Raw genomic sequence first — 17581 nt, forward strand, 5'->3', positions numbered from 1 at the left:
AAGATTTGCTTCATCAGGCCGTGATCTTCAGCTCTCTCTGGATTGGTTCGCAGCTGAGTGTGAAGCGGCTGGGATGGGAATCAGCACCTCCAAATCCGAGACCATGGTCCTCAGCCGGAAAAGGGTAGAGTGCCCTCTCAGGGTTGGGTGCTAGATCCTGCCCCAAGCGGAGGAGTTCAAGTATCTCGGGGTCTTGTTCACGAGTGAGAGAAGAATGGAGCGTGAGATCGACAGGCGGATCGGTGCGGCATCCGCAGTAATACGGGCTCTGCATCGGTCTGTCGTGGTGAAAAAGGAGCTGAGCCACAAGGTGAAGCTCTCAATTTACCAGTTGATCTATGTTCCTACCCTCATCTATGGTCATGAACTATGGGTAGTGACCGAAAGAACGAGATCGCGAATACAAGCGGCTGAAATGAGTTTCCTCCGCAGGGTGTCTGGGCTTTCCCTTAAAGATAGGGTGAGAAGCTCAGTCATCCAGGAGGGGCTCAGAGTAGAGCCGCTGCTCCTCCGCATCGAGAGGAGTCAGATGAGGTGGATCGGGCATCTGATCAGGATGCCTCCTGGACGCCTCCCTGGTGAGGTGTTCCGGGCACGTCTAACCAGGAGGAGGCCCCGGGGAAGACCCAGGACATGCTGGAGGGACTATATCTCTCGGCTGGTCTGGGAACGCCTTGGGATTCTCCCGGAAGAGCTAGAAGAAGTGGCTGGGGAGAGGGAAGTCTGGGCATCTCAGCTCAAGTTGCTGCCCCCGCGACCCGACCTCGGATAAGCGGAGGAGAATGGATGGATGGATGGATGGCATTAATCTTCATTTTAGTATTGATATAGCACATGTGTGAGTTTTGGCAGCACTGTGAAAAAGTAAAATTGAGTCCATCCATCCATCCTTGAGAGGGGCTGGACTCTGTACCACTCTGGAGTTGCCCCCGGTGAGAGGTGCCGAGCGGGTGTGGGTATACTTATTGCCCTCCGACTTGGAGCCTGTACATTGGGGTTTACCCCGGTGGACGAGAGGGTAGCCTCCCTTCGCCTTCGGGTGGGGGGACGGGTCCTAACTGTTGTTTGTGCGTATGCACCGAACAGCAGTTCAGAGTACCCACCCTTTTTGGAGTCCCTGGAGGGGGTGCTAGAGGGCATACCTTCTGGGGACTCCCTCGTTCTGCTGGGAGACTTCAATGCTCACGTGGGCAATGACAGTGAGACCTGGAAGGGCGTGATTGGGAGGAATGGCCCCCCCGATCTGAACCCGAGCGGTGTTTTATTATTGGACTTCTGTGCTCGTCACGGATTGTCCATAACGAACACCATGTTCAAGCATGGGGTGTTCATATGTGCACTTGGCACCAGGACACCCTAGGCCTCAGTTCGATGATCGACTTTGTGGTCGTGTCGTCGGACTTGCGGCCACATGTCTTGGACACTCGGGTGAAGAGAGGGGCGGAGCTGTCAACTGATCACCACCTGGTGGTGAGTTGGCTTCGATGGTGGGGGAGGATGCCGGTCAGGCGTGGTAGGCCCAAACGTGTTGTGAGGGTCTGCTGGGAACGTCTGGCAGAGCCCCCTGTCAGAAGTAGCTTCAACTCCCACCTCCGGCAGAACTTCGACCACATCCCGAGGGAGGTGGGGGACATTGAGTCCGAATGGGCCATGCTCCGTGCCTCTATTGTTGAGGCAGCTGACCGGAGCTGTGGCCGTAAGGTGGTCAGTGCCTGTCGTGGCGGCAATCCCCGAACCCGTTGGTGGACACCGGCGGTGAAGGATGCCGTCAAGCTGAAGAAGGAGTCCTACAGGACCCTTTTGTCCTGTGGGACCCTGGAGGCAGCTGATAGGTACCGGCAGGCCAAGCGGAATGCGGCTTTGGTGGTTGCTGAGGCAAAAACTCGGGCGTGGGAGGAGTTTGGGGAGGCCATGGAGAACGACTTTCGGACGGCTTCGAGGAGATTCTGGTCCACCATCCGGCATCTCAGGAAGGGAAAGCAGTGCAGTGTCAACACTGTATATGGTGGGGATGGTGCGCTACTGACCTCGACTCGGGACGTAAAATTGAGTACACTGTCTATATACAGTACTGTGCAAAAGTTTTAGGCAGGTGTGAAAAAATGCTTTCAAAAATGGAAGTGTTAATCATTTATTTTCATCAATCAACAAAATGCAGTGAATGAACAAAAGAGAAATCTAAATCAAATCAATATTTGGTGTGACCACCCTTTGCCTTCAAAACAGCATCAATTCTTCTAGGTACACTTGCACAGTTTTTGAAGGGACTCGACTGGTAGGTTGTTCCAAACATCTTGGAGAACTAACCACAGATCTTCTGTGGATGTAGGCTTTCTCACATCCTTCTGTCTCTTCATGTAATCCCAGACACACTCGATGATGTTGAGATCAAGGCTCTGTGGGGGCCATACCATCACTTCCAGGACTTCTTGTTCTTCTTTACACTGAAGATAGTTCTTAATGACTTTGGCTGTATGTTTGGGGTCGTTGTCCTGCTGCAGAATAAATTTGGGGCCAATCATACGCCTCCCTGATGGTATTGCATGATGGATAAGTATCTGCCTGTATTTCTCAGCATTGAGAACACCATTAATCCTGACCAAATCTCCAACTCCATTTGCAGAAATGCAGCCCCAAACGTTCAAGGAACCTCCACCATGCTTCACTGTTGCCTGCACACACTCATTATTGTACCGCCATCCAGCCCTTCAACGAACAAACTGCCTTCTGCTATAGCCAAATATTTCAAATTTTGACTCATCAGTCCAGAGCACCTGCTGCCATTTTTCTGCACCCCAGTTCCAATGTTTTCGTGCATACCTGAGTCGCTTGGCCTTGTTTCCACATCGGAGGTATGGCTTGTTGGCTGCAACTCTTCCATGAAGACCACTTCTGGCCAGACTTCTCTGGACAGTAGATGGGTGTACCTGGGTCCCACTGGTTTCTGCCAGTTCTGAGCTGATGGCACTGCTGGACATCTTCCGATTTCGAAGGGTAATAAGCTTGATATGTCTTTCATCTGCTGTACTAAATTTCCTTGGCTGACCACGCCGTCTACGTTCCTCAACGTTGCCCATTTTTTTGTGCTTCTTCAAAAGAGCTTGAACAGCACATTTTGAAACCCCAGTCTGCTTTGAAATCTTTGTCTGGGAGAGACCTTGCTGATGCAATATAACTACCTTGTGTCTTGTTGCTGTGCTCAATCTTGCCATGACATAAAACTGTCTTCCACAACCTCACCTTGGTAGCAGAGTTTGGCTGTTCCTCGCCCAGTTTTAAGCTTCCTACACAGCTGTTTCTGTTTCAGTTAATGACTGTGTTTCAATCTACGTGTGACATTGATGATTATTAGTGCCTGTTTGGTATAATTGGTTGATCATACACCTGACTATAATCCTACAAAATCCCTGACTTTGTGCAAGTGTACCTATAAGAATTGATGCTGGTTTGAAGGCAAAAGGTAGTAACACCAAATATTGATTTGATTTAGATTTTTCTTTTGTTCGCTCACTTTGCATTTTGTAAATTGATAACAATAAACAATCATTATTTATATTTCTGAAAGCATTCTTTGTTTACAGCATTTTTTCACACCTGCCTAAAACTTTTGCACAGTACTGTATGTTAGCACTCAGCATTGTGTAACATATTGGAAAAAGCAACATATAGATCACCATTTATGTATTATTATATTAGCAGTATTTCTGCATTACAAAAGATCTGTACGCATATTTATCCATTTAGTACTTTTAATGTGAACTCTTATGCTGTATCAATATATTTCCAAAGTAAAAATAAAACATTTTCTGTATATATTTAACTAAACAAGAAAAACTCAAAAGTTAGTGACTGCATACATTTTTAAGCCCTAAACTTTATCAAGAACCCTTTTGCTGCAATAACAGCCTTAATTGTTTAGGGGTAAATATGTACCAGTTTTGCACATTGTTCACAAGTGATTCTTCCCCATTCTTTTTGGCAGAATTTACAGAGATTCTCTGTGTTGGTGGGATGGTGCCTTTATACAGCAGTTTTGAAATAGTACCTCAGATTCTCAATAGGGTTAAGATCAGGGCTTTGACTTGGCCATTCCAAAACATTCACCTTTCTGTTACTGAGCCATTATAGTGTCACTTTGGTCTTATGCTTAGGGTCATTGTCATGTTAAAAGTTGAATCTAGGTCGCAAAATATGGTGAACTATGCCTGGGCAGGATGAAGCCAGAAGAAACTCTGGTGGAGATCCACAGTGGTCCTGATGTGCTAATCGCATGAAAGACTAATCGAAGCATCTAGTAGATGGTTCCCTCCAAAATTTCCCTCAGTATAGCTGGTACTTGACAATGCAGTATTATATGGTAAAGCGAATGTTAAGGGGCACTGGGGCGAAAACAATCACAACCTATTCTCAAAACTTTAAATGGGTAAGAAGCCTGGCTCGCTGGTGTGGAACAGTGATGTGGAATGCCTAGTGGGCCACTTTTGGTAAGCATAACTGGTGCTGCAGGATTAGCAATGAGTTAAGACGCCCAATGGCAACGCTCATCAGATCCAAGAAAAGGTGTTGGTTGATATGGACAGCAGCATGGTAGTCATGGAAGTGGGAACAAGTTGGAGGGCTGCTGCAGTGTGCGCCGAACCCTAGGACAAGGGCCCGGGTGGAGCCGCCACTGGTGCACATTTTGGTGGTAGTAGCAAATATTCAAACGATAGCTTTGAAGGCCGAAGTGGAGCAGGGTTTCATGTGAATAGAAGTTGAACATGGGTCCGTTGGTCCTAAGGAATGGGAGAGCACCTTTCCGTAGGTTAATAGTAGACTGGAACAGGTTCTCCTGCAATACTGTGCGGTATTTGTGTCCAACCATTGTGCCTTCCATTCTGACAAGATTCCCAGTCCCAACACATGAAAAGCAATCCATATTTCACTATTTCACTGTAGGTATGGTGTTTCTTGAGGCATAAGCAGTGTTAGTTTTTTGCTACACATACCTCTTTGAAGTCTGGTCAAAAAGTTCTATTTTGGTGTCATCTGACCATAAAAACTTCTCCCACATCTTAACTGGGTGTTTCTCATAATTTTGTAACAAATTTCATAAGTGCTTTTATGTGGACATTTTTAAGTAATGGCTTCTTTCTTGTTACCCTCCCGTACAGGCCCGTTTTATGGAGAGCTCTTGTAATTGTGGTCACATGCACCTTCACTCCAGTTTCAGCCAAAACACAATGCAGACTTCTGAGAGTGATGGTTGGATTTTTAGTAGCCTCTCTCACCAAGTCAACATCTTGCTCTGATGTTTAGTTTTGAGGGACAGCCTATTCTAGTCAAGATCTGGGTTCTGTGATGAACCTTGCACTTTCTGATGATGCATCCAACAGTACTTAAGGGGACGTTCAAACTCTTCAATATTTTTTGTTGACATTTCCTGCCTTGTGCATTTCAATGACTTTAAAGTTTTTCAAATCAACAAAATGCTCCTTTGTCTTCATTTTTGGGCAATCGGACCCTTACAAAGGGTGCTTTTTATATCCAGAGAAATATAAAGGACTCACAAGTAGTACCTAATTATGTTTAACTATAGTCAAATGACTATCAACTTTGTGTCATTTGTGATTGATTTGCCATTTGTGTAAATGTGGAGCTTTTAAAGCACAGAGGTTTAAATACTTATGCAAACACTAACTTGTGAGTTTTTTTTCTTCAGTTAAATATCTACTGAAAATGGTTTATTTTGACTTTGGAAATGTGTTGTAACATCATAAGAGTTCACATTAAAAATGCTGAAAGGATAAGTATTTGTATAAATCTTTTGTCATGCAGACAATTCTGATGCCTTTCAAGGGTATTGAATACTTTTGCATGCCACTGTATCTCAGTGTGTCCCCCAGTATGAAGAACTATAATGGGACCAACTGTTCTAATGATTAAAATGTCAAGTGAGATCCAGACATACGGTTTAAGTAAATCTGTACCTTTTTGTGTATTAATTATGTAATTAGTAATTTGTAAAGTCTATAATTGATTTTACCTGTAAACTTGTTACACTGCAGGAAGTCTGCACTCAGTGAAGGGTGCTATGCAAAAATAAACTGAATTAAATTTAACAGACAAGAGCTTTTCAAACCTAGCATCTAACAATAAAAAATACAGACTGCAACTGTAAGTTGTGCAACATTTTCAGAAATCTTCATACTGATTGCACATCTGACTTAATTCAAACTTCACAAATGATGGCCACCTTAAACACCATGTTTAGGGTTTATCAAATCAGTAAATGTAATCAGTGGCACAGTTTTAAATTTTCATTTAGGAAAGCAGTGATCTGTTTTTAACCTATTATACAATATTCCTGATTAAACTTATAACTCATGATTGTTATAAGGTGATGCCCTGTAGACAGTTAGTTTGTGCAATATTTTGCAGTTGATGCTTACAGAATATTCTCTATACAGCCCCAAGACTCATTTTAAGAAATGGATGGGTGGAAGATTATAGCATTCAAGACCTATTATAAAGCATATATCACAAACATAATTTCCAAAACCCCCACCCATTTTAAAAAAACACTTATCCTGGGCAGGGTGGTAAAAAGCTGGAGACTATCCCAGCATGCATCAGGCAAAAGGCAAGAAAACCCCTGGACAGGGCACCAGTTTACAATTTCACAGGGTGAACGTACACAAACGCAAACCCTAACCACGAAATGCAGCGTGTGTGTGGGTGTCAACCAAGTCTGTGAAGTCTGTTTATTAATTAAGTTAAAATGTCTTAAAGGACAAACTAAATAAAATGTATTACTGTTATTTACTATTACCAGTTTTCTCAGTGTGGATGTATGCCTTAAAAATGCACATCATGTTCATAAAAAGCATAAAAACAGATTAAAATGATTAAAAGTCTGTACATTGAACAACTTAAATTTGAAATTTAAACTTGAAAAAGAACTGTCACTGAGCTTTGACTAGGTACAAATCCTTGCTTTTTCTGGTAGCAGCTTCAATACTCCACAAATCATTTCAAGCCTTCACTTCTCCACCTACTGGTTTTCATGATAGTGCAGTTACAGTACTGAAGATTTCTGAAATGGTATGATTTCATACTGTTTGCTACAGGCAGTACACAGCAAAAATAACATCATTTATGTATTTTGAATGGCTACATCTATTACGATTTACTTATACTGTGTGGCGGGAGGCCGGGTCCCATGCCCAGTCGGGAAGCCCCTTCTACATATGTTCCCGGGGAGCAACCATGGGCTTCTAAGTACCTCCCCCGGGACGCTTGGTGGCAGCCTCCCCAGCTGACGATGGTGCCTCAGTTTCCTGCAGGGCTCCATGGGAGATGGAGTTCTCCCCAGCCCTGTTGGGATCTGGGGTGGCCGCCAGGGGGTGCCGCATGGGTCCCTGAGCCGGTCTGGACAACTCTACAGGAAGAGGACGAGGCTAACAGGGAGGAGTGGTGGTGCCAAACTGGAGTGTTTTGCTTGTGCTTAGTACTTGGGACTGTGTTGTGGCTGGGGGGTTCAAGGGGAAGACGTGCCCTCCAGCTGAAGAAAATAAAAGTCTTTTGTTGTGTTTTACATATGCCTCAGTGTACAGCGTCAAGTTCACAACTGCTAATTATTTTCATTTTTTTCTAAAGCAATTTTCCAACACAATTAAAAATGAAAGAAAATCATTGAATATATTCACTGCTGATCTTTGAATGAACCACATAGCAAATTCTTAAATTATGTTTGTCCACAAAAATTAACATAAAACCAAAAAAAAACATTTTAGTTAGACATACTCGTATTCCTTTCGGTCCTAGTATTCCTGGTGGTCCTTCATCACCCTAAACAAAATAAAATAAATAAAAAATTAGCAGTTTCAATTTGCTGTAAATTTACTCTGTGAAGAATTCATTATTTCATTTACACTCTGCTTATTCTAATGAGAGTTGCAAATTCTTTCCTCCATGATCCCAAACCTACTCAGGGATAAAATTCGCCAAGATTGTCTTGCGTCTTCCTGTGGTTCTCTAATCAGTGGGGCATGACTAGTAGTGTTCTTGTAATGTAATTCTTTCATTCAAAATTTAACACTAGAATCCCTGAAGCCTATGAAAAAACTCATAATCCTGGGCCACCTTAAATTCCTTCTCACATCTCCATTAGTGTCTTTTGTTTTGTAAATGTGTCCATCAATACAAGTAGCAAGCAGCCTGCTATCCCATCCCCCCACTGTCACAGCTCAACTTGGGCAAGAAGTTCTCCCAGCTCAAGGCTCTTTAACTGTGTGTCAGGTGCTTGGAATTGTATAGGGTAAATAATATATTGTTATTTGGAACACATGCATTTCAAGTGTGTTCCGTGTCTACAACAATCTATGTAAATGTAGGATGACAGGAAATGCGAGGCAAAAAATATTCAACACATACCTAAAACAGAATTTTTTTCACGTTATAGTATTAGTGACGAAATTTTAACATGAAGTGTATAATGTGTCAAGACTGAAGACCAAATATCAAATAAACACTTTCACAAAAGGTACACATAACAAAACAAGTGTGTTTTTATTCAAGAATATAACTGAAGAAAAAGAAATCGGGTTAGGTTACAACGACCGCTTGGGTGGTGCAGTGGTAAGAACTGCTGACGCATAATCAAGAGGTCGTCGGTCCGATTCCAGGTGCTTCCTAGAATTACTGTTTTCAGTAGTGAGCTGCTCTTATTGTTAGTATTACAGAATAAAAACATACATTTGATTTGAGTCTGTATCAACTGGTGTAAATTTTATTTGTACTTGTAAAGGTTAGAGTATTTTTTTATTGTTTTATTCTCTCAGTCACGTTCACATTCCACATGATTTGACACTGCTGTTTTCAGATAAAGATGTTCTATAACAGAGGTGAACTCAGATGAATTGGAGGCTTCTACATCACAGAAAGAGAACAGAAGCCCTCCCTACAAGAAATGTCTATTCATACATAAGAACAATGCAGTTGCACCAGGTGTAAAGGCAAAAGATGGCACCGTTTGGATGCAGCAAGAGGTTAGGTGTCATCCTGCCAGTGAATCTGACACATGCATGTCCTTCAACGAAAACAGCAGGGCATGCCAAGCTCGTCAAGGTATTGTGCAAAGTTTTGTTTGTGATTATGTTTTGTGATGGTCTTTATGTGAAAAACATTTATACAGTATGTTACTTATATAAAAGCCACATCGAATGTTATTTATCTATTTATCTTAATTTATTTATCTTCCTACAGCGTAAAGTCACAAGTGGACTGCAGAGCTTCCTGGACTTGATCGGCACTGGCATGCTGCCAAAGCACATGTGCAATGCTAATTCAGTACACAAATAACTTTAACTGCAGGTGGAAGTTCCTGTCACACTTTTTTATGCAACTGTTGTTATGGTTCTGCCTTTGTCCAGAAACGGTTACATAAGCTTTATGACCTTAGTCTCGGAAAGACTTTCTCCCTTGGGATGACTGGGATCTTTTCTTGAATAAGGAGTGGCATTGCACATGTACTTTGTCAGCATGCTCGTGTCGATCAAACACAGAAAGCTCTTCAGTCTACTTGTGACATTATGCTGTAGGAAGACAAGTAAATAAATCAAGGTAAATAGGTAAATAACATTCAATGTGGCTTTTATATAAGTAACATATAAATGTATTTCATATAAAGACCATCACAAAACATAATCACAAACAGAACTTTGCATAATACCTTGGCAAGCTCGGCATGCCCTGCTGTTTTGTTGAATGACATGCATGTGTCAGATTCACTGGCAGGATGACGCCCGACCTCTTGCTGCATCCAAATGGTGCCATCTTTTGCCTTTACTCCTGGTGCAGCTGCGTTGTTCTTATGTTTGAGTGGAGATTTCTTGCAGGGAGGGCTTCTGTTCTCTTTCTCCGATGTAGAAACCTCATCCTCATCCGAGTTCACCTCTATTATAGCATGTCTTTATATGAAAACAGCAGTGTCAGATCGGGGGGAGCGTGAACGTGACTGAGAGAATAAAACTGAATAAAAAAAAATGCTAACCTTTACAAGTACCACAAATTTACACCAGCTGTTACATACTCAAATCAAATGTATGTTTTTATTCTATAATAGTAATAATAAGAGCACCTCCTATTTAAAATGGTAATTCTAGGAATAGGACCTGCAACCTCTTGATTATGAGTTTGCAGTTCTTACAACTGCACCAACCAAGTGGTCATGCTGGCGTTGTACTCTAACCCGATTTCTTTTTCTTCGGTTATATTCTTAAATAAAAGCACGCTTGTTTTGTTATACATGTATATTTTGTGAAAGTGTTTATTTGAAATTTGGTCTTCAGTCTTGACACATTATACACTTCATATCAAAATTTTGTCATTAGTACTATAACATGAAAATGTTTCTGGCATCCAACATTTACTGTACATAGATTGTTGTAGACACGGAACACACATGAAGTGCTTATGTTCCAAATAATGATATATTATTTACCCTATAGAATTCCAAGCACCTCACATGCAGATAAAGAGCCTTGAGCTTGGAGAACATTTTGCCCGAGTTAAGCTGCAGCGATGGGGGGATGGGATAGCAGGCTGCTTGCTGCTTGTACTGATCGACACATTTACAAAACAAAAGACGATAATGGAGAGGTGTGAAAGAATTTAAGTTGGCCCGGGATTATGAGTTTTTTGTAGGCTTCAGGGATTCTAGTGTTAAAGCTTGTGACCATAAGTAAGGATGGGAGTGCAGACTAAGTGATAAATCGAACGTTTCACCCAAGGACTCAATTCTTACTTCACCAAGATGATCTGTATAATGTCTATAAAACAGATGCTGCTGTACTGATTCACTGGTTAACCTCACAATCACCTCTAATTTCACTAAGAAATAAAACACTTAAGTAATTTAAAGCCCCCACTCAGACAGTTACTTACTCCTGACCAGAAATAAACATAATGCATTTTGAGGGTTTAGGGCCAAACCTCATATTTAACGGTAATAGCTTTCCTCCAGAGTTCATCACATTCATCTATGAACTTTTCCAGTGTATGCAGGATATCAAACTTTGAAGAATCTAATAATAATCATCATATACAAAGCATCAGTTATAACTGTTGCATTCCCAAACAGGATACTCTCTAAACATGGACTACATCTTCATATCCTGCCCTGTGAAGAACTCACTTTGATAAAAAAGACAGAGAAGTCTATAAGCAACAAACATAATTTATGATGTTCATGTAGCCATACATAAATTCTGTTAAAACACTTTTGGCTCATTTTAAACAGAGTGAGTCATGAGGGCTATGCCTGAAATTTTGCAATAATAAAATTCTCATGAAGCACACTGTAACTGTAGTATGATCAATCATCATTCATTTAATTTATCTAGATCCAGTTATAAGTATTAGGGAAAAGTATAGTTTTAGGGATATGCTCAAAATCTATGAATTTAGACAAGAGTTTCAATGAAAATTTATAACAGTATAAGTAAAGTACCGCACATTTTGTTCATCTTATTTAAAAATTTTAAGTTTTATACTTTCAGAAGGAAAATAAGAAATTTGATTACCTTTTCACCCTTTAATCCTATTGGACCTTCTGGACCCGGGAAACCTGGTAAACCAGGTTGACCTTGCAAACCAGGTAAGCCCCTTTCACCCTATAAGAATTCATACAAAATTTTATTGTTACATTTTCATATAACTGACATTACACTTTTGACAGAAAAGCAGTTTTTATTACCATACAAACAACATGTTTTATTTTAGATGATATCTCATGGCACTACTTTAAGTACAGTTAATAAAAACGTATGTAGAAGATTAATCCACACTTTATTTTAAGTGTCCCTACAATATTACTAAAATCCTAAAATATCACAGCTTTCATGATGATGATTTTCAGGGTAACATAAAAGCAGTGAGTTATTGACCTATCCGGTCTATTTTTTTTAAACCAGTGACACTATGTCACCAATATAAGTCATCCTCCATATTCATCTGGAAGTTTGAAGACTTAAAAGATCAGAAACAGCTTTTCACAGTCCTGAAAAATCATTGGAGTGAAACCCTTTCTGGTCATGTCACTAGTCACCCTTTCCAACACTAGTCACCCTTTCCAATAACATTGTCTTAGCCGTTACTGTATGTACACCTCCATCACAGTGCACCTCTTCACCCAGTCATCTTCTGCCTTCCACTCCACATGCCTTAACCATGATTATCTGTTTCTCTGCAGCATACCTACCGTATTAACCCTATGACAAATCTTTCTTTGGACTCAGCACAGACTATTCTCTCACACTGTGACTGACACACTGCACATCCACATAATCATTTGGTACACCAATCCCAACATTGCCATCACTGTCATCCTGCCATACAAACATGCACTTCCCACTGTTCCCACCAGGCACAGGAAAGGGAAAAAATAAAGTAAGAGATATATAAAGAGGAATCAGAGAGGGAAAGATTAAAGATGCCTTATAGCAAGATGACAGTGTTCTAAGTCATTCAACTACTAAGCTAGCTGAGAAGCATTACTTTGTTTTTTCCACCTGCCTCCAGACAAGAACCCTGACTTCTTCATCTCTCCCAAAGTCTTTAAGGTTCACAAAAGTGGTAATCAGAAAGTAGGATAATGGCTAGGATATTCTGGAGTAATTAATGAGGACAGCAAAGTAATAGTTATATAAAATACGTGTATTTGAGGAAGATATTGCAGTGTATCAGGCTCAAGAGAAAGATCTGAAAACCTTGGTCGCTGCTACAAGTCTAAATGTAACTGACTCACTAACTAAACATGATGTCTCTGTGTCATGTAATCAAGATGTTTGTACTAACATCTGAGAGAGACATCCCATCCAGGATGTAGCGTTTCCAGTAAACGCTGCTACAAAACTGTATAAATAATGAAAATCCCTAACCATTTCTAACACTTTTCAAAATTCACTATGCAAAGAGAAGGATATTTTTAATTTTATTTATTTATTAGAACTTTTGTTTAGCCATACTTTAAAAGCAACACTCACTCATAATGGTTAATGCATTTATTTAATATAGTGCAGATTCTTAAACCAAGTGATTTGTTCAGTTACTGTACATTTTACAAATGTCTTTTGGGCGGTGGATTTTTGAAGCCTCTGCACAAAACCTTGATTCCCAACACATATCATTGCATTTTCCATACTGGTCTTATCCACTATAGGATCGTGACTGCATAAGTAGCAAAAGGATAGATCAATGGCAGCATACAGTATATATACATTCAGTATAAGGACTGTCAGCATTGTTTTTACCTGATATTGACTTGTTGCATGCTATATAAATACATTATAGCTACATAACTAAAACTTTGTTGTGTTGTGCAGTTTCAACTGTACAACATGTGATCTCGGATTTACAGTGTACTATGTATTTTTTTACAGAGAATCCTGCTGTAACTTCATTGCATTGTTCCACTTTAACATTGCTCCCATGACATCTATAAAATCTTTGGGATGTACTTATTGTGCAAAACATGTGTTCATAACAAGAAAGAAGAAAGCACACTGCTCATTTGCAAAACATAAATGTCTTTTCACTATGCATCTGCAGTTTGCTCTGCTACTTAGTTATTGTGCATCATCACAGCAGCATTTTAAACTTGATTTATTTAGAAAAACTATTTTTGAATTGTTTATTATTAATATTATTAAAATATTTGATAAAGTTACATTTTCTTTGTTTTTGCAAAAAAGTAAAAGTAATCGTCTATTAAGCAATTGACCAAAAAAAATTACCCGAAAAAATTGAACATGTCCAGCCTCAGGTTTTTAGCCACGAGTCTGAACTGGCTGACCAACTGGGTATTTCTCAGTCATCCAGATATATAAGATTTCCTTACACTGTGGTTGAACAGGGAAACTTCAAAGCACATTTCACAGCAACATACAGTTTCCAATGTAATTGGAAGAGTCGATTGCATGCACATTGCTATTAAAACACCTTAAGAGAATGAATTTGCCTCTGTAAACAGAAAGCATTTCCACTCTATTAATATGCAAATTGTCTGTGATGCGAAACACCTCGTTAATTTTATGCCGAGATGGCCTGGTTCAATTTATGATTCATACATTCTGAGAAACAGAAGTGTTGGGAACAAATTTGAAAAAGGTGTTGTGTGTGATGGCTGACTTCTTAGTAAGACAAGACATTTAATATTACCCCTTTAGCCAAAATTGTAAGTTATCTGTGTGATGTAACCATATAACACGATTACTTAGGTAACAGTGGGTATCCTCTGAAGATGTGGCTTGTCAATCCACTCGCCAACTCAATGACTGAACAACAGCAACATAATAACCTCCACTCATAGGCACAGGCTCGAGTGGTGGTAAAATGCCAGTTATAATTGTCTTGCCAATAACTGCATCAGCTCACTGCTCAAAATGGTTTGAGCTCTGGAATTCCACTACTTCCTCTACTGGTGTTAACATATAGACAGTGGGCTGCAAATCACCTTTTCACCTCAACTTTGATATCTGACAATTTCTTTTTTATTTTGGGCACTGTGCGACTTTCTGAACTTGAACTGTGCCATCAATTTCATTTTGTTGCTTTTGTCATATTGTCATTTGGAACACATGCATTTCATGTGTGTTCCGTGTCTACAACAAGTCAAGTCAAGTTGGGGAGCATGCACTGGTACAGTGCGTTGCCGCACCCACCACACAACTAAACAGCTTGGGATTCCGGTTGGCAACCACCCAGTCCCACCCTCCGGAAATGACCCTATATCTGCCACAGCCAGGTGTTACGTGGGCGACCCCTTGGCCTGGTCCAGCCACAGGTCTCCAACAATGAGGATCCTACAAGCTGAATCACCTTCGGGGAAACGTGCCACATGGCCTTAGTGTTGTAACTGACACTCCCTAACTATTTCTCATTCAGTACTCCATGAGCAACCGCTAATTCAACACAAAGTCAAGCCAATGGTACCCAAGGATTTTCCGCAGAGACACAGTACCAAAAGAGTGCAGTCTTCATCTCAGGCCACTGGATAGCGTTCATGTCTCGCAACCATATAGCAAGACAGGAAGCACCAGGACTCTAAAGACTTGGACCTTCATCCTTTTGCATAGATATTGGGAGTGCCACACACCCCTTTCCACTCGAGGGGATCCCGCGAACCCTTAGGATGTCCCACACGGCAGCTCGACCAACTGATTCAAACGCTTTACGAAACTTCGACAAAGGCCATGAAGAAACTCTGCCGATATTCGCGTTTGTGCTCCAGGAGAACCCTCAGTGCCAGGATGCTGTTCCAGTCACTGGTAGGTGAGCAAGTGATCATGGATCCTATTGAGGATGACCCTAGAAAGGACCTTACCCAGCACCAAGAGCAGTGTTATCCCCCTGTAATTCCCGCAATCCAGGTGATCACCCTTCTCTTTCCAGATTGGGGCGACAAGCCCCATTTTCCAGTCAGTTGGGATGATGCCAGTCTCCCAAATGGAAGCAAAGATTGCTTGCAATGCCAGGAGGACAACCTTATCACCACCCTGGAGAAGTTCACCCCGGATACCACTGATCCCTGCAGCCTTTCCTCCCTTCTGCTGGTTCACCACCTGTGCAATCTCAATGAGATTGGGTGTTTCACAGATAATTGGAGGATCAGCCTCAAGAATGGTGGACCCAGAGATATCCAACATCTTAGCCGGAGGATCACCTTTGAACAACTACTCAAAGTAGCCAGCCCAGCAGGCCACAACTGCAGTGTCATCCGTGAGGACCGTTCCATCAGCCGCCCTGACTGCGACTCTCCAAGGAACAGATTCAGATGTGCGTAATGCTTCAATTCCTCTGTAAGTAGGACGCGGGTCGCTAGACCACAGATGGTGTGTCACTTGCTCACAGATTCCTCTAACAAATGCTTCTTTATCTGCCCTCAGAGCCCTTGCAGCCATCCTAGTCAGCTTCTGGTACCTACCAGAGTTGCGATTGAGCCATGCGCTACGACTCCTCTTGAGTATCTTGTCATGGAAGGTATTCCACATCACATTAGGAATGGCAGTTGCACCCAAATCCGCAAGTTCCTCGCACAAACTGCGTGCAAACTCGTTAGAAACAGTGTGGTCTTGGAGTCTGACCAAGTCCAGGCTCATTTTCCTAGTAGGTGGTAACCTACTGGACCTAAGCTGGATCCTAAGAGTAGCAATAACAAGTCTGTGGTGAGAATTCACAAACTGGGCACTTCTGTAGACCCTGAAGTTTTGCAAGAGCCTCCAGCATCTGCCCACGAGGATGTGATCGATCTCCTTCATGGCACCACCAGTATTTGAGTACCAAGTCCAACAATGCAGCTTAGGGCACTGGAACCATGATCCAGTGATTCGCAGCCCCTGACCTTTTGCAAAGTCAAGGAACATGGAGCGACTTTCATCACGGTCACCAGACCCATGGGGACCGAGACAATCCTCATATATAGCCCTGTCAGTGCCAGTGGCTGCATTGAAGTCACCCAGAGGAGTGTCACCCCATGGGAACCCATCAACCACCAAGCGAAGTTGCAAATAAAATGTCTCCCTCGCTGAGACATCACTCACCGCGGTCGAAACATACACTGAGACAATAGGCAAGGCACCCAGGGATTTCCGTAATCTGAGTCTCATAATACCCCATTGAAAGAAGTGACATCAGAAAACATCAGAAGAAGCCAATCCGATACAGCAACAGCTACTCCCCGAGTATGACAGTCATCAGAGCAACCAGACTAATAAAAGGTGTATCCACCTACAGAGATCTGACCAGTCCCCCGTCTGCGCACCTCTGAGAGTGCCGCCACTGAAATGCAGAGTTTACGTGGCTCCTCCAACAGCAGAGGAAGATGATCGTCTTGCCAGAGAGACAAGACGTTCCATGAGCCTACCCAGATGGGCCACCTGAAATTGGGACCCGTGCGCTGCCGTGCGGCGGGTGACTCCTCAGCACCACACCAGTTCTGATCACCAGCAGACTTGACCCCTTTGGATCTCCAATGGTTTCGACTCTTCCGGGGATGGGGCTCTTGAGGGCTTTCCCCCATCCTCTTCATGATGTGAGCAGTCGTCCTATTTGTGGCTGCAGCAGAGCTACTCCCGCAGAGAGCAAAAAGGAGTCCTTTCTGTCGTCTCGGAGATTGTAAGTTTTTTACGGTGGCTGGAGTGTCTACAACAATCTGGGTATATGTAGGATGACAGGAAATGTGAGGCAGGAATTGTTGAACACATAGCTAAAACAGAAACATTTTTCATGTTTTAGTAATAATTGACAAAACAAAAAAAAGTGCACTTTTATTCAAGAATATAACTGAAGAAAAAGAAGTTGGCTTGTGTTGGAGTGCTGACATGACCACTTGGGTGGTGCAGTGGTAAGAACTGCTGACTTATCAAGAGGTCACGGTTTCAAATTCAGGGTTCTCCAGTTACCGTTTTGAGCAGTGAGCTGCTATTCATATCACTATTATATAATAAAAACATATATTTGATTTGAATCTCTAACAGCCGGTGTAAATTTATGGTACTTTATTCTCTCAAGTCACATTCATGTTCTCTCCCTCCCCCCCACC

The 17581-nt window shown here is 41.9% G+C and overlaps 1 protein-coding gene across 1 annotated transcript in view; it reads right to left on the bottom strand.

The window, feature by feature from the left end:
* col4a5 (collagen, type IV, alpha 5 (Alport syndrome)) overlaps nucleotides 1–17581 on the bottom strand; it is a 456319-nt gene that overhangs the window by 382651 nt on the left and 56087 nt on the right. The window contains exons 3-4 of the mRNA XM_028815432.2: nucleotides 11565–11654; nucleotides 7786–7830 (exon numbers count right to left, since the gene is read on the bottom strand). Coding sequence (XP_028671265.2) covers nucleotides 7786–7830; nucleotides 11565–11654 — 135 coding nt within the window. The remainder of the gene's footprint in view (nucleotides 1–7785; nucleotides 7831–11564; nucleotides 11655–17581) is intronic.

Source organism: Erpetoichthys calabaricus, chromosome 12, assembly GCF_900747795.2.
Source record: "Erpetoichthys calabaricus chromosome 12, fErpCal1.3, whole genome shotgun sequence".
Taxonomy (NCBI): Eukaryota; Metazoa; Chordata; class Cladistia; order Polypteriformes; family Polypteridae; genus Erpetoichthys; species Erpetoichthys calabaricus.